The sequence below is a fragment of the Canis lupus genome, chromosome 1 (assembly GCF_003254725.2).
Source record: "Canis lupus dingo isolate Sandy chromosome 1, ASM325472v2, whole genome shotgun sequence".
NCBI classification, from domain to species: domain Eukaryota; kingdom Metazoa; phylum Chordata; class Mammalia; order Carnivora; family Canidae; genus Canis; species Canis lupus.
This window is the reverse complement of record NC_064243.1, coordinates 71,809,346-71,827,284: the sequence shown is the minus strand read 5'-3', so window position 1 is coordinate 71,827,284 and position 17,939 is coordinate 71,809,346. Positions and strand designations below refer to the sequence as shown.

The following is a 17,939-nucleotide window of genomic DNA, read 5'->3' as shown; positions in this document are numbered from 1 at the left end:
TCAAAGCACATCGAGGGCTACATAGATCAGATGGTTTTTCTTAAAGAGCATTAAGGGCATCCTGGTTGTTATTAGCCTTGACCTTCCAATAGGACATTATTTATGCCCCAAAGCTCTACAATTCACTTTTTAATTTCAGCAACTTTATTGGCATGAAATGCATGGAAGGGAGGCCAGACTCAATACATCAGACTTGGGGGTAAGACTCCAGGGCAACAAGTGATCTTAGGATTGGATTGGAGAGAATGCCTTCACCCCCATGGCCCATTTCTATGGGGAGAGGTCGCTCTCCACATCCGGCAGCTCCTCTGGCCTACCCTCCAGAGGCTTCATCTCCTCTTTTCTGTATGCTCTTCCTTTTTCTTCAGTTTTGCGTGCCGCCACTTCTCATATTCCATGTGGCCAACCAGAGCTACATTCTCTTTAAGATTCTTCTTGGTTATATTTATTGCCAGGTTGGCTTCTCTGGAGATCTCACTGAGTCTCTCCTCTTCAAATTGTGTTTCTCTGTCACTATCCTTGGTTTTGTAACTGAGGGATGTCTGCCTGGGTTTTGTATAAATACTTCTAGTGAATTAAACTGTAAGTGGGTAAATCTAAGAATATATATCTGGGTAGCTCTGTTTAGAATTTTATTTGTGAATTTAATCCTTCTTTCTTCTTAATTATTATATTGGTTTTAACTGCCTGTAGCTACTATTAGGATTTTAGATGTTTTTGTGTCAAGCACCTGTCATGTTGGTACTTTAGAGAACGATGTAGAAATATCAAATTTCATTTTTGATATTCTTAGAATAACAGTGGGCTTATTGTTTTTGAATGGGATGGGACCAGAAACAGAATGATCTTTATAATAAGGCATATGAGAAAGAGAACTTGCTTTCTTGTGTCCACCAGTCCTTTGGAAAGAGACAGGCACTCATCTGTAGTAGCTCAACCATGCTGTATCACCGTGGGTTCTATCATTGGCATCACGTCTATGTGACGGTCAGATGAGGCTTTTTATTATGATGTCACAACTCAGTTATTTGAGACCTTTGAAAATTGACTTAGGTTCAAAGTTCCAGACAGGCTTTTGTTTCTGGGGGGAAAGAGGAAGGGAATTAGCATCTGCTGGTCAACTTTGTGTTCTCTTGGTTTATGTGCCATCCCATTTCATCCCCCAGCACCACTCTGTGAGACAGATAGTGTAATCTCCCTTTTTATAGGCCCAGAAAGGTTCTGTGACATGCTCAAAGTTACACAACTTCTAGCTGGTAAGGATGGAGGTTGCCTAGTTCTAAGTTCTGAACTGTGTATTTCTCATTACATATGGCTTTGTAAAGAGACTGTTAAACCACATTTCATAGGACAGCACTTAACAACAACAACAATGTATTTAGTTGTACATTAGCATGATTTCCAATGCCCTTGAACCTCAGAGAGCAAGGCAGTGAGATAAGAAATGCTCAAATAGAAAGCAAAGCTAAAGTAGACTGCAGTATTTCTGTTATAAATTGAAATCCATAATTATAAAATGGAAATGGCTGGAAATTGTTTAGTTTAAGAGAGTCTAACATGCCTAATATTAATATGAATATAAATTCACTGGGTAGATTCAAAGTCTACATATTAGGTGTTTATGATTAGTCTAATAAAGCTTTAATGTTCTTTGTGGTTCTTTTTCATCTCTCATACTACTGAGCACAAAAGCCGTGTTGTATGCAGAATGGCTGGGTTTATCCCTAGTAGAGAGAAGTTATGTTTGGTATCTAAAGAACAATGAGAGTTTGCTGCTTGGCTGATCAATGCTGGATCAAGTTCACATTCCCTGGCTCCTACTCTCCCACCTACACACGCAGGGGGTGGAAGCAGAGCAAAAGGAGGGAGGACGGATCCTTTTTTCACAGAGAAAGAGATGTGAGCTTGGGCTTTCCTAATATGGACACAGCTGGGCCTGTGTAGCATTAAACATTGATTTAATCCACTGCTGGAGGAAACATCCTACAAAAAGTGAAGAGATTAGCAACCAATTAATTCCGGCCCTTCCTGTTGTTGTCCTGGAACACCTCTTATATGGAGCTAAATGTTTGGTGAACAAACATTCTGGAAATTAGCTCTTTCTCATATATTGTTTATATTTGGGACAGCCACCCCACTTCCCAGTTGTGATGGATTTTACTTTCCTTACTCTGTGTGTTTTCTTACTTCTGAATAGAGGGTTCTCTTGGGAGGCCAGATGACAGTCAAGCCAATCTGAGTGCCAATGTTTTTAAAAATAGACCTGCCAGAAAAAGAATTAGGTATGGTGGGACCCCAGACTCACAAGGTACAGCTTCCTTTGAAGACACCAGGAAGCACGAGGCGCTCCTTGTGCATATACTTACAGATACCCTACCCATTCCATCTTAGGGGATAACCAAAGGGACATGTTTGCTTTTCAAGCTACTGAAATGTTAACATAAATGTTTGTGCTTTTAAATAACTAGTAACTAATATCTTTTGTAAGGCATTTTGCCAGAGTAGTTTTCCTATAGCATCAATGTAATTTCTAAATAAGGAAATCCGTTTGATCAGAGCATGGTGCCAACACCAAGATCAACCTGGGTTGCTTCCTATGTGGAATAGTAGCTTTTGCACATAACAAAGGGTCTTTTCCATCGGTACACGGTGTCCCCTAATTGTGGCTGGCAGCCTTCCAATGCAAAATCTTTGTTTCTAGGGAATAGATGGCAGTCATTGATATAATTAGAACATTGTTTACAGAAGATGAATGGGAATTCATCCCATATATACAGCTTTCCGGGTTCCCCAAAAGACAAGGATCTATGCTTTTTTTACTCAAGATCCAGAACTATATTACCCATGAACCTGGAAAAAACTCTTAAGAAGTCAAATATCAATTCATTCTTGCCTCCCTTCTGGTTAGTGTTGAGATCTTCCACTTCTTTTTAGTTCTTTTGTGTGTGCATGTGTGTGCACGTATGTGGACTTAACTCATCTTGCCTGGAAGTTGGCCCTTAAGTGTAAGCTCTAGGCATTGCTACCCTGGGTCAGGCCAGCAGCCCATCCTGCCCTGCATTGTGTCTGCTGCTTACCCAGAGACTTGTTGAAATAGAACTTAATAGATGGCTGTCCTCTGTGGTATTGACCTTGAAATTTAGATGTCTCCCACATATCTGGAATTTCTTAATAGTAACTTGTTAGAGATGGGTCATCATTAAAATGATCTAAACCAGTGGTTCTTAGGCCTGGCAGCAGGTGAACTCACTGGGGGAGGAGGGAGTTCGGTGGGTGTGGGGAAGGCTTTAAAAAGGACTGAGTCAGGCTCCCACTCTCAGGATAGGAATGTCAGTGATCTGGAGTGCCACCTGGGTATTGGGATCTATAAACCCTCCTGGCGATACTAATAAGCAGTCAGGGGACCCTCTGATCTAAAGCCTCCCCTACATAACTTTGTATTTCACCTGTGAAACTCTAAGGTCAGAGTGCCCATGAATGTTAAGCTCCTGAAAAGAATTGCAGTCATACAGGTGTTGGAGGGGGTGTATAATATCTGTCTTCTGAAATGGCTGTTGCAATAGACTTTTATGGTATGGGATAATATTTTATGGGCTATGTTTTGATCTGAGGTTGGTCTGATCCACATAATAAGCAACTATTTTAAAGTGAAACAGTCATGCTAGATATCTTCTAAGCTCTCATGCTGGAGTAGAAAGAGTACTACATTTCCAGCCAAGAGATCTAAGGGCCACCCAGTATTAGGTACTAAAGATATGAAAATTTGGGGCACCTGGCTGACTCAGTTGGTAGAGTGTGCAACTTTTAATCTTGGGGCTGTGAGTTTGAGCCCCATGTTGGGTGTAGAGATTGCTTAAAAATCAAATCTTAAAAAAAAAAAGAAAATTCCATGAGACATTGTTTCTTCATCCTGAAATTGGGGTTATGAGAGAAACAAACCATGCAGTCTGCATGTGAAAGCACTTGGCGAAACATTCAGTCCTTACAAAATTGGCCACTCTGGTTCTTTCACTAGTTTGGAGGTTCCATGGTCTCTGATAGATGGAGCAGTTCGGTACTGTTTGTGTTCAAGTGACATTGTGTTGCTTCTTAGCTCATCATCTAAAATTTGATAGGTAACAACTGCCTCCCTTTGTAAGCACAGGGCATGTGTTCCTTGATCTTCACAACTAAGAAAGGAGGCTTAGGGAGGTCATGCAACTCCTACCTGGCAGAGTCTGGATTCAAACCCAGCAGGCTGCCTGCATGCCTTATCCTCTGCCAGGTTCCTGCCTGGTCCCACGAGTGTCCTGGGGACAGGGCTGGTGCCTTATTCATGTCTGTGTTCACAAAATCTAGTGCTTGGTTTTGCAGGGGCTCTCAGTACGTTTGTTAAATGACTTATCTGTCTGTATGTCCAGTTTACATTCTTCTTCCCAAGGTCAGAGACTATTTCCTCTGGTCTTGATATCAAAAGATGTAAAATTCTTGGTCAGTTAACATTTTCATAGGTGTTCAGTGCCATGTTTGTATAATATTATGTTTACTTCTGTGGGTTTTTTTTAATAGTTCTTTTCCTTGAACTTTATAGAGTATATGACTTTACCTTCTGTGCTTCACTTCTGAGTGTTTTTAATGAAGAGAAATATTAGAGCCATAATGTTTTACCAGAGACCCTCCTCTCCCACAAAAAGAAAAATTAAAGAAAGAAAGAATAAACACAGAATATTTTATTTATTCATACTCCTCCTTGCCCAAAATGGAGTTAAGACAGCTTCCAAAGCAAAATACAGCATGGTAAAAATAAATTAAAATGTAAAAAAATGAAGCAATGTGAAAATAATAGTAGGAAAATAAAATGGGGCCAGGAATTAAATTAGCATACAATATGCACCCTCTGAAGTTCCTATGCTTAGTTTAATACAGGGGCACAGAATTTTTTTAGAAGAGGGAAAAGGGATTAATTTGCAATGTTCATGAGGTAAAACAAAACAGGTGCTTGACTGCAGCTATTCCTGATGTTGATATCAGGGAGAAGCTTTTCCTGCGGGTCCTCTCAGAAAATTACTATTTAATGTAATAAACAATCCTCTGAAACTATCCTTATGGTAAACATTGGGATGGGTTTTATGGGACTGTTTCTTATAATGTACCTCAATAAAGGTTGATGGCTTCTTACCAGAACATAATGCGATAAAAGGAATTTCACAGAGCACCAGTAAGACATAGTCGTGTGGTGGTCTGCTCTAATCCAAGGGGATCTTAGAGCATCTAGGGCAGGGGTTTGGGCAATCAGAAAAATCTGTGAACCTCCTGACAGCTGATATGTATGAGAGAAGGGAGTAGGGGACTGTGCATGATTGTAGATGTATTGTTTTCTTGGGAGCCAAAAGCTGATAGCTAATGCCTCATCAGATTCTCAGAGGGGATCTAGAAATGGAAGAACTGATCATGTTCCTTCAGGCAAGCTCTGTAAAAGTTCCTGAATAACAGTGAGTTCAGGGTTATGATGACTGAGAAGAAGAGGTCCTCTTAGCCAATTCACTGCAGAACAAATGTGGGAAGCATTTCCTTTTTTGAAAACCATGCTTTATAAGGATTGCACTAAGAGGTCCATTTAGCGGGGCCAGTATCCTCTTGAGAAAGAAGAATTAGGCATTCATTCTAACACAGACACAAAATGGGCAATAATAGAAATTATGATTTTTCTAAAATCAAAGGTATGATAAAGGAATGTTATATTCTAAAATGGTAGAGCAAAATTTGAGACATTTGAGAACTTCGACCCTAATCAGGATTACTTCCTTGTTATTATTTGCAACTTAAACGAACCTTGATTTTATTTCCAGTTTTGTATAGGTGCTTACTTTTTCATTTACCCTCAATATATGTTGGCTATAGAGCCCTTCTGAAACAAACAAGAGCTTCAGGACCTCTCTACATTGTTTGATATGAAAAGGTCTTTTGACTTTATAAAGCAAATAGTTTTTCCTCTCCTGTGCCCAAGGGAGTGTAATTTGCCATCTGAGGCTGTTTGGACTAATTAAAGGGCTCCCCTTGTCTGCTCTTTCAGCCTACTAGGTGACTAGGAAGACGTGCTTCTGCCTCTCATTCCTTTGGATTGTAGCTCATCATGAAACAGAAGCACACACCATATTAACAATATGAAATTGATATCACTACCATATTCCAGTGAAAGGAATAATTTCTTCCTGACGATATCAAAGAAGAAGAAGGAGAAGGAAGTAGAGGGAGGAGGAGAAGGAGAAAGAGAAAACAGGAAAAGGTTTTCTCTCTAAAAGTAATCTCCAGCCACAAGATTAAGTAATGCTTTTATTCAAGCAATGGCATTTTCCTCAGCCTCTGAAATTATCTTCAACTATTACAAACCGCATTGACAAGAAAGTTTCTTAAAACAACTTCCTTTTCAAAACTTGCATCTCTACTAGATGAAACATTTTTTAAAACATAATTAAATAGAAAACATCTGTTTTTAAAAGATAGCTTTAAAGTGCTTTCACCACTTCCTTAAAGATAGTTATTAGAGTATCCATCCCTGACTACAAAATTCCATTGATTGATTGATTGATTGATTGAGAGTGCATATGTGTACTGGGGACAGGGGAGGGTGGTGAGGGGGTAAGGGAGAGAAAGAAATTGAGACTCTCAAGTAGACTTCAAGCCCAGCACAGAGCCCAATGCAGGGCTGGATCTCACGACCCTGAGATCTTGACCTGAGCCAAAATCAAGAGTCAGATGCTTAATTGATTTTGCCCCCCGGGCGCCCCCAGAACTCCAATTTTTAAAAAGTAGTCTTCCTCCAGTTTCTCCACACCATAAGTTTATTGAGGCCAGCCCATGAAGAAAGGGAGATTTAGGTAGTAGGTACAAGGAGAAATGTATTGAAGTTATATTGAATGCAACAAAAAAGAATTAATAGTTTTCCAATAAAAGGGATGTCTGGGTGGCTTGGTTGGTTAAGTGTCTGCCTTTGGCACAGGTCATGATCCTGGTGTCCTAGGATAGAGCCCTATGTCAGGCTCCCTGCCAAGCAGGGAGCCTGCTTCTCCCTCTGCCACTCCCCCTGCTTGTGCTCTCTCTCTCTCAAATAAATAAATCTTTTAAAAAATGTATTTTTCCAATAATTTTGAAATGCATTACTATTTCATTATAGATTTTTTAAAAAGATTTTATTTATTCATGAGAGACACAGAGAGAGAGACAGAGACATAGGCCCAGGCAGGCTTCCTGTGGGGAGCCCAATGTGGAACTCGACCCCAGGACCCTGGGATCATGCCCTGAGCCAAAGGCAGATGCCACTGAGCCACCCAGGTGTCCCTCATTATACATTAAATTCAGCTCCTAGCACCATTTTGGAATATAATTTTCATGATTAATATAAGAGAATTAAGAATCTTTATTTCTCATTTCTATTTTTATTTTTACTTTTTTAAAGGATTTTGTTTATTTATTTGACACAGAGAGCACAACCAGAAGGAGAGGGAGAAGCAGGGTCTCTACTGAGCAGGGAGCCCAAGAGGTATCTTGATCCCAGGACCTGAGATGATGACTTGAGCAGGAGGCAGTTGCTTAACTGAGCCACCCAGATGCCCCTATTTTTACTTTTCTTTAAAAGGCCATTTTAGAAGTACCCTGGCATTATAACTGATGTCCAGTTGTCTCTTTCTTTAAAAAATGCACAATTTTGTGCTCTTTACAAAATAAAGTAATGGGGAAACAAACCAGAGTCAATTAGAAAGATCTTCATCTTGAGATTCTCCCCCTTGAAAGTTCATACGTTATTCAGTCATTTATTCCTATATCCTCCCTTCACTTACTTAACAGATTTATTTAGCATCTACTATATGCCAGCAGTATTTTAACTGACTGGACAAAAATCAAGAACAAACGAGACAGGATCCAAAAGAGATAGGATCTCTGTCTTCCTGGACCTTAAAGTCCAGCTGGGGAGACAGACATTCAACAAATTAATTTTAAAAATAGCTATAATAGAATTGTACAACACAGAATGAACCCTATTGTAAACCATGGGCTTTATTTAATAATGATGTATCAAATATTGGTTCATGAATCATAACAAACACACCACACAAATGGAAGATGTTAGTAATAGAGGCAACTGTGTGTTATGTTGGCATACAGGAAATCTGTGCTTTCTACATACATTTCTGTTATCTGCTCTAAAAAATAAAGTCTCTTAATAAGTTTTTTAATAGCTCTAAAAGATAAGCAATTTAAAAGAAATAAATAGGATGCTATTAGAAGGAATAGTCGGGGGGAAGGTGACATAATTTGGAGTGAGGAGTAAGGAAAGACATTTATGGAGTAAGGCCACAACTAGAGAAGAAGTAGGAGCCAGCCAGGCAGAGAAGAGAAAGAAGTGTATTCTTGATAAATCAAAGTGGAATCACTTGAACTACCTTTGGAAATATTCTGGCTTCTCAGTGGAGGATGAATTGTGGGAGTGCACATGAGGGTGCAAGAGTACAAAGGAGATGAGTTAGAAGTAACTTAGAATGGACCATAGTTTTTGTTACCTACTCAAAGTATTAGTAGAGCAGAGTGACAGTAGGATTCTTTCCTTTGCTCAGCTTATGCCAGAAACCATTAGGTTCTCCATGAACTGTAGACTAGGAAGAAAGGAGACTGTCATTGGCAGTAAGACAGGGTTCCCAGGTCTCAATTCCTAAGATCTTTCCAGTGGGCCACTGGGATTTTTACAATGAGGAACAATGTGTGTGTGTGGTGGGGGGTGGGGGTGGGGGGGTGTTTGAGACTACAATCAGCTGAGAATTACAAAGGAAAACAAGCCTTCAAGTAGTACTATCCACGTGTAATAGAAGATTTTCATAGAAGTCTGTATATGATTTAATTTTCAGTAGTTTTCTATTCCCACACTACTGGATTTTTGGATTTTATTTTTTGTTTAAGGTTACATGTTAAAAATTGTTGATAAGTCAACAAAAAGGATACTTAAAGAGGGTCTATTTAGGCAGGGTGCTGTTTTAGTCTGTCAATATTGAAAGTTTTTTTTTTATCAGACTTCTTACGGGTGAACTCCTAAGGAAAAAAATTCTAGGGGGATCCCTGGATGGCTCAGTGGTTTAGTGCCTGCCTTCGGCCCAGGGTGTGGTCCTGGAGTCCAGGATCGAGTCCCACATCGGGCTCTCTGCATGGAGCCTGCTTCTCCCTCTGCTTGTGTCTCTGCCTCTCTGCCTCTCTCTGTGTCTCTCATGAATAAATAAATAAAATCTTTAAAAAAAAATTCTAGTGAGTAAAGGGAAATGTCTATAAGAGATAGATTTCTATTGATTCTAGAACTGTTATTAGTAGCATGGAAGGTCAAATAGTTCCAGGTTTTCTTTTTTTTTAAATTTTTTATTTTTTTAAGATTTTATTTATTTATTCATGAGAGACAGAGAGAGAGAGGCAGAGACACAGGCAGAGGGACAAGCAGACTCCATGCAGGGAGCCTGATGTGGGACTCGATCCCAGGTTTCCAAGATCAGGCCCTGGGCTGAAGGCCGTGCTAAACCGCTGAGCCATCTGGGCTGCCCCACCAGGATTTATTTCTATTTAAAAGTAAGCAACTCTGCCATTAAATAATCCACTTCATCATTTGTAACTGTAACCTGCCTTTGTGTATGTGCACTGGAGATTTGCAAGCCTTAACTATTTTTATGCATTTGTTTTACAGTAGAAAAATTGTATGATAGTTGTACATTATATAAGAAGATTCCATACCACTTCGAAAAATCTTCAGCAAATGAGCATGCATTTCATAGCACTTAGCTAATCATGATACAAAATGGCTAATATGCCTATCTAACTCTATAGGGTTACTTTTTTTTTTTTTTTCTTTTTGGATTCCTGGAAACAAAAACACTTAAGAATCCCCCATTTGAGCAGACCTGTTGTTTATTTTAGAACATATAAGTACATCATCAATGTGATTTTAAGTAGTTCAGTTATTAATATGGGATGAAGGGATAAAATAAAGTTTTCTACTCTGATGTCTCCATTAAGAAGCTCCTCTTTGTGTAAAATACTCCGTGGCAAAGTTGCTTCTATTTAAAGTAGTGAGTTTGATCTTGGCTTTGATCTAAAGCTTTTGATCTTGAAAGAAGGATGGAGTAGCAATAAAGAGAGGGCAAGACAGATTTTCTTTAAAGAAATGCGATAAAGTTAAAGGGATGGTCAAGATCAACAAACACGAGTGCGACCCGACTCCTCTCCCCAAGCGCTCACCCCCATTCAGGTTCAGCCAACTTGTGATACGGATGGGAAGAAAGCCTTTTGGGTTTCGGCGGAAAAATCTGGAGCATCGCAGACTTTTAGAAACTAAGAGGAAACTATCTCCCTAATTATGAAGACCGAGTGTCTCCCCGTAAATCTCCCCGGCCGCTGTGGGGGTCCGCGGTCCGCGGTCCGGGCGCGGGCGCGGGCGGCGCCGTCTCCGCTCAGCAGGAGCGCACGGGCTCCCTGGAAGCGCGGGCGGCGCGCGGGGCTCGCCTTTTATGCGCGGGCCGTGTCTCCCCCGGGAGGTCACCTGCCGCCGCCGGGAGTCCGGAGGGGCCACTGGAAAACGTCTACTTAATGGCGTCTAACCAATTCTCCGAGACAGAGTCCACTAGGAAAGTTCCTCCCGCTCCGCAGAGGCCACCTGGACGTTTGGGTGTCTGAACCTAGGAGCGTATTCCGCTGGCCGCGGGGGCGGGGGCGGGGGGCTTCTCGAGCTAAGGAGCCCTTTGGCTTCGCACCGCGGCCGAGACGCCCTTTCGTGGGTCCCCAGGGGCCGGGGTGGGGGCTGGAAAGGTAAGGCGTGCGGGCGCGGGCGGGACGCGGAGACCCGGAGCAAGACGGTCCGCGGCGGGAACAATAAAGTAGCCGGCGCGGGCGGGGCGGGGGGGACCTGCGGGGCGGCCCGGCAGCCGCTGTACCTTTAAGGCAGGCCCCGCCCCCAGGCGCCCGCCCCGCCCCCGCCGCCCCGGCCCCGCACCCGCCCCGGCTCCGCGCTGCGCCCGAGGTGTCCGGGCCCGCGGCTCTCCGGCCGGCCGGCCGGGCGGGCGGGCGGGGGCGCGGGGCGCTGGGGCGGCTCTCGCTCGTACCCTCGCCTGCCGCGGCCGAGATGGCGGGGCGCGGAGGGGAGGCCGGGGAGGCTCCGGGTAAACTTGACTCTTTCCCCTTCCCCCGCAGCCGCTGCAGACGGAGCGCCAGGCCAGGGCGGAGTGCGGGCTCGCGCGGCGAGTGGGCGCCGAGGTGAGTGCGGGGGGCGCTCGCTGCCCTCTCTGCCCTCCCGGGGGCGCCGCGGCGGGTCCGAGGGCCGGGGCGGGGGCGCGGGGGCAGGGGGGCGCGGGGGCGGCCGGGCGGAGGGGGCGGCCCCGGCGCCCGCAGGTCCCTGCGGCCCCGTCCCCAGGTGAGGCCCGGCGGCCCTGCTCCCGCCGAGGGCGGCCTCACCACCCGCCGTGGTGTTGAAGGGCTCTGTGCTTTCTGAACTTCAGGTCCACAAATGGATTCGAGTGAACCGGAGACCCCACAAACGGAAACGAAGGGAGACTGAAGAAGTGTTTGAAAAGGTAGGGTTCCCGAAGGAGAGCGCGGGGTGGGGTTCTTGAGAAATCTGCCCCCGGGGGCCTGATCACAGCAACAGAGTAGCGTTTTTTAAGTTTTAATGAAATGCACAGTAAGCCGAAAATTAATGTGGATGGTTATCCAGACTATTGGTTGATAATCATGGACACACCGTGAGAGAATGGCTTCGGATGGAGATAGGTTCCATGCCTATTACATAGAGCAATAGAACACAAGCGGACCCGTTAGTAGTTACTATGGCAGCTGTGCAGGTACCTCCAAAAATGGGGGAGTGGATTGACTAAATTGTTCACAATATCGGGTTTCTCTGGTTATGATAGGTACAGCAGCACACTCATTTAGCCTTTAGACTTTAGAGTCATCTTAAAAATGGAGGCAGAAGACGAAATAAGTGGATTTTATTTACTGGAAAGCAAACGAGAAATTTGTGTTTCTAAATTTAGAATGTTACTTTGTATGTTACTTTGCAGAGGTTTGGACTACCTGTTTTCTCCTGAGGTTGTGTTAAATTAAAACTTGATTTGTCATTGTAATGAATATTATGAAATAAGGTAAGTAGTCTGATGTTTCCTAAGTGACTTTTATTGGAAACTCATAAAAGTGAATAATGTTTTTTATAAATGTTACAGCAGATACGATTTTTGTTGCATTTACTTAATTACTGTACTGTTTTTTGATTCTTGATAGCACCACGGGATTAAAATAGATGTGTGTTGTTTTTCTGCTGCTAGAATGTATGATGAATCACTCCTGATTCTGAAGCCAAATTCTTGTTGATAGCATTGCTGCCAACTTCTGTGATGTGTTGCCTTAGTATGGGCATTGCAGCGTCCGAGAATGTGCACAAAGCACATCATAATGAAGGTGATTCCAGAGTTTCAGAGGGCATGTAAGGATACCAAGGACAGCTAAGAGAATTGGGAAAAGAACTGGCCTGGCATCCTGGTCATTTGTAGGGAGACATTCAGTACATGAAAAGTAGTACCCCAGTCCTTACCTTTTTAAACAGAATCATATCTATCACTGTAGTTAAACAGTAATAGAAAAAGGTTTCATTTTGAATAGACTTGAGTTTTCTGGCCATACCTCGGCATAGTATGGTAGGTTGTGTTTGTTTAACTTTCACGCTCTCGGTGGTTTAAAAAATGTCTGTGAGGTGATGAATATTCAGATCATAAAGTGTCCAAAGAAGGAAAAAGTTTTATGGCTTGGTTGGTGTTTCAAAAAAATATTTTCTGGCTGTTATTTTTTTTTTTTTTTAAGCTAAAGAGATTACCCAAGTGCATTCAGTATGTCATGTGTGAATGGAGGGAAGCCGTTACCTTTGTGGATTTTTAGGTACCGTGACTCCCAAAAATCTGAACCTGAGGTAACCACATGTGTGACGCCCATGATCTGACCCTTGCCTTCTGAGAATGAGATAGGGGGACTGACGATTTCACCTTCCAAGAAAATGGGATTCTTTGCTGAGCCTTTCTCCTCGATAGGGGCTGTGTGTTAGAGTTCATGAGCAGGGCACATGTTTGACTTTTCTTCTTAGAAGGTGTGGGCAGTAGTTTTAAAGAGGATACAAAAATAAAGTAGGTTGGAAGCAACAAGCCAAACTTCCTTTCAAGGAGTGAAGCTTAAAGCTGACTAGCTTTGAAGGAGGAGGTGGAGAGGGCCAGAAGGTGGGATATTTCAGAGTTGGATCAGAGCATATTAATTACCAGGGAGTTCGGTCTTTCCCTGGCTCTGCACAGCAGCCAGGCCCTTTGCTCACTGTTTGCCTCTGTTACACCCAGGAGAGGGTTTGGAGCTCGCTGAGGCGCAAAGCATGCGGTATTTCCAAGGGTGAGGTGAAAGGGAGTGTGATCAGTGGCCAAGGGCTTCAGAGCAAGTTCTGAAAGGGATGGAAGCCACCCTGCAGCCGGTAGCCGAGGTGCCTGCCATCCCCGATTGCCTGAACGTTCTGAAATACAGATCGAATTATGTGTGGTAATGAATATTTAAACTGAGGTCATGTGTTAACCTTTTGCTAGTATTTGAACCTGTTATTAGTAGGAATCTCAGTAGGTAACTGGCTGTTGAGTTTCATAAGGGTTTTTAAATGTCTGCCATGCCACAAGTAGAAACAGATGAGCCAGTTTCTCCTTGTTAGTGCATCTGCTTTTTTTCCAACGTTGAAATAAAACTATGGTATTTTGAGCTTTTATTCATTTTATATTACTGTAAAATAAATAGTCATTTCTGGTAGGCATAATTTTAAGTCTGCCTATTGCCTTTATTTGCAGACTTTGTTTGCTTTGCCCCACTCCTCTGGTTCGCTGCCCTCCCTCCACCCACCCTCCTCAGTCTCTGTTTACGTCTTTGAGGCTCATGCAGGATTGAGCCCAGATGACTGAACTTGGTTAACTAGTCTGTGTTTAACGGTGGGAGGGTCGGAACGTTTTTTCCTCCAATATTTACTGACTTGTGGAGAGCAGAGAGTCTTCTGACCTGCCGGAGGAAGGAAAACAGAGCAGGGGTGCAAGGCCAGAGCCTGGGAGTGGGCCCTGGGTGAGGAATTACAGTAGCGAATGTGATCTTCCAGGAGATACTTACTTTCTCCCTTAAAGAAAATTAGGAAGGTGCTAAGAAGGTGCTAAGTAGGCGGCACAGCCTGATCTATGAATTGAGTTTTTCAGTGAAGGCGGAAGGGGAAGCAAAACAAACTTACCCTGTTCTCAGCTGTGGGTTAAAATAACGAATAATGAAATAAACTGGGGTGAGTGAGAGGTACCACCGGACCAAGTGATTTAAAATGTTCCCCTGGCCTTTCCTGGCTCTTCTGCTTACCGTGCAAGTCATTTCCTTGCACCCACCCACCCACCAGGTAGCTGTGCTGTCTTACAGGTTTTTAGTTTTCTTCCTGAAGCTGCATCGGTCTGGCTGACACATCTTTTGTCTTCTCTGACATTTACTTTTCATTTTATTTTCTCTTCATATCTGAGCCCTTTGCACTGGAGCAACCTGGTTCTTCATACTCGTTTCTGTTTCCTGCATTTTATTTTATTTTATTTTATTTTATTTTATTTTATTTTATTTTATTATTTTATTTTATTTTATTTATTCATTTATTTTTATTGATTTATGATAGTCACACAGAGGGGCAGAGACACAGGCAGAGGGAGAAGCAGGCTCCATGCAGGGAGCCCGAAGTGGGACTTGATCCCAGGTCTCCAGGATCAGGCCCTGGGCTGAAGACAGCGCTAAACCGCTGAGCCACCGGGGCTGACCTATAGTGTGTATTTTTAAAAATAACATTAATAGATGTTGCCAAATGACTGTTGGTTTTGGAAGAGGAACATATTTTTTTCGTTTTTATCTTAACTGATTCAAAGATAAATGCAAGTTATCTATCACATTCAAAGACTAAGGAACAATATAATTCTTCTATAAATATACGTGAACAATATAATTCTTCTATGAATATACATGAAATATAGAGTTTTTAAATAGTTTTTTTTTAATTTTAAGGGTTCATAATATTATAGTATAGAACAATACATAGAATGTTGGGGAAGATATATGAATGACATATGATTCCTTTAGAAGAAGAAAATGCCAGTTTTCAGATTCAAAAGAAGTACCTAAAATTGTATTATACGGATATGTGATAATCTACAGAGAATCGATTTTAAGGTACTCCTTTCTGGTCATCAGGTATATATAATGACGTCACAAGTATGCATTGGCAAACGTTCAGAAGGTTGAAAATTCAGTAATTCCGAGGTTGGCTATTGTTGTTAACAAGCTATCCTTTACATGTGTTAGTTTCCAAGCTAGAGGTCTTGGCTAGGGTACGTGTCTGGCCTGTATTCCCATTCGTCATAAGCAATACTAGGTGCAAATGGTTTCTAACAAAAGCACCCTTTAATTATTCTTTCCTGCCAGAACCTGAAAAATAATACTCTAGAGCATAAAATTGTTAAAAAATTTGGTGACGGTTTCCTTGAAATATTGAGTGAAACATAGAGATCTAGAAAGATGGTTGTGAAAATGCGGACTTTATAGCATATTTAATAGCCATTTTTGTTGGAGCCAAATGATAAATTCTGTTTTCTGAGTCTGACAAAACAAATGCAGGTACTATTTTCTTTGTGATAATATGCTTCCTAGATTCTGAAACATTTTCTCTTGAGTTTTATTTCATTTGCTCTCTCCACACTTTTGATTTTGAACTGCAGTGATAATCTTGGTATGAATAATAATTTACAGATTTTAAAAAATTGTGTATAAAACCCAATTTGATTTATGCATTTTGCTACATTTATTGCTCCTTTTAAAACTTTATACGTTTTAAGAAAATGCTTTTATTACAATTCTAATATTGAAATATTCAACATGTTAAAGGTAGGTACAAATTTTAAACTATTTAACAAAGTGCTTTACTGCTGTTTGTCTTTTGTGACAAAGGTCTGTTTTATATTAAGTTTATGATTTCTGGAAAACTAAGACTAATAAAAATTATCTGGCTCTTACTTAGACCTGTAACAGCAGCCGGTGACGGTGTTAGGCTTGACTCTGGAGACACCAGGATACAAAGCTTGGCAAAATGGCACAAGAGGAATCTAGAGAGGACTGAATCAAGGATCCCTTCACTTTGTAGGAACTACCCCACATTCAGCAAAATGGTAGGCTGCGGGCAGCAACTCTTATGCAACTGAGGCAACATGGCATTGAGTGGTTTCCCAGGCATTGGTGCCCTTGCCTCTTAGCGAAAGCGCTCTTGCCCTGTGAGAATTCATAACTAGTCTACATTTATATAGCTGTAATCTCTTACAATAGCTTCATTGATACTTGATCTCCATAGAAAAGCTTTATGGGTTCTAATGAGTCACTGCTCTTGAGGCACCAGTCGCCCTCCCTATCTGTGAGTGGCTTTGTGTCCTGTGTTGTACCGATTGTGCCTTTGGATAACAACTTACTTGAGAGATGGGGAGAGGCAGAGTAATTTATTAAAAGTAATTACAAAGAAACCAAACAAAAAGAGTCATTACAGCGCTATTAATATGCAATTCGTTATTTTATTGCTGTAATATTTAGAACTGGGTCTTATTTGGGGGTCTCCCTCTTTTCCTTGTAAGTCTCTAGCAAATACATAATTTATTAAATTCTCTGTACCCAGATCTCAAGTTAGATCGGTTTCACAAGATCTTGGCTTTTTCTGCCCACTCCACCCCACCCCTTTTTTAAAGCTGGACCAAGGAAGAATTGCTGATAAAATGTATTTTTGGTAGCCTCAGGAAAGAAGTCTTATCTGTATGATTTTATACCATTAAATTTTCATCTGTTCCGTAGATTTATTTTTTTAAGAATCTGCAGTTTAAAAAAATGTTCTAAGAATTTCAAGTGTACTGAAATCCCTTCCATTTTCGACTAGCACAACAGAGAAAATTAAAGTATAGTCATTTACTTACCCTAATGCACTTAATCACATATTTTAAAAAGAATCTGAATGGAACTATTAATGTAATAATAGCTGACACTTGTCATGTGTCAAGCACTGTTCTAAGTGCTTTGCATGTATCTGCTCATGTAAATGCACCATTTAAGTAGTACCACAAACTAGCAGTATACTGTGAGGATGTCGTAGACAGGGAGCAAACGCTGTGTGAAAGTAGGTGAGGTCTAAACAAATCAAATAATTGCTGCAGAAAAGAATGCTCCGAGCAAGATTTTTTAAAATTGTTTTTAAATCTGAGCCATTGACAACCCTAGACCACCAGCATTAAGCATACATTTCTAAATGAGGAAAATCCCAACCAGCAAGTATTTTGAAAACACTTGAAAGTGTGCAGATAATTACAGTGTTGTTGATTTTAGCAGATTCGATGCCAGCAGCCATCAGCTCTTCTATGCCATGAAAGATGAAAGCCATTTTAATATAAAACATGAGTTTGGCTGGAAAAGGGGGAGGCGGGCAGAGAATAATTTCGTGACTTTTTAGTTACTTTTATAGGAAGCATTAGTTACGTTCCTGTGATAGAATGCTTTACTTGGCAATTATTCTCATCTGAGGCATTTTAATGACTGCTGCTTTGTGCCTGGTATCATCTGGCACTAATAAGATGCGTTATTTTAGTAGCACCTACCGGTGTCAGTGTAGTTTAGGACCTGTTACGGTTTCCATTCATCTTCTCTTTTAGGAGGCAGACACTAGCATGTTCCTTGAAATATAACTAACCTGTATTTCATTTATATTTTGGATCTCTGTCTGCACCCAGCGAAAATGACACTCAAGCCTCATGTCTCCAGCACTTAGAGAGGGACCCAATCACATGCAGCCTTGATAAATATTTGTTGAATGAATTAGATGAGTGAAT

At 41.6% G+C, this 17,939-nt stretch overlaps 1 protein-coding gene across 50 annotated transcripts in view; it reads left to right on the top strand.

The window, feature by feature from the left end:
• Positions 1–17,939, top strand: part of AOPEP (aminopeptidase O (putative)) — a 332,682-nt gene that overhangs the window by 246,348 nt on the left and 68,395 nt on the right. For 38 of the 50 annotated variants that reach the window (XR_007413833.1, XR_007413800.1, XR_007413804.1 and 35 more), the window contains 2 exons: positions 11,197–11,259; positions 11,502–11,576. Coding sequence is in view for 24 of the 50 variants with exons in the window: in XM_049115915.1 (XP_048971872.1) it covers positions 11,197–11,259; positions 11,502–11,576 (138 nt within the window). In the remaining 26 variants the exon portion in view is untranslated. Of the gene's footprint in view, positions 1–11,196; positions 11,260–11,501; positions 11,577–12,062; positions 12,144–16,099; positions 16,248–17,939 lie in introns of all 50 variants that reach the window. The other 12 variants (XR_007413859.1, XR_007413856.1, XR_007413858.1 and 9 more) reach the window with 3 other exon arrangements.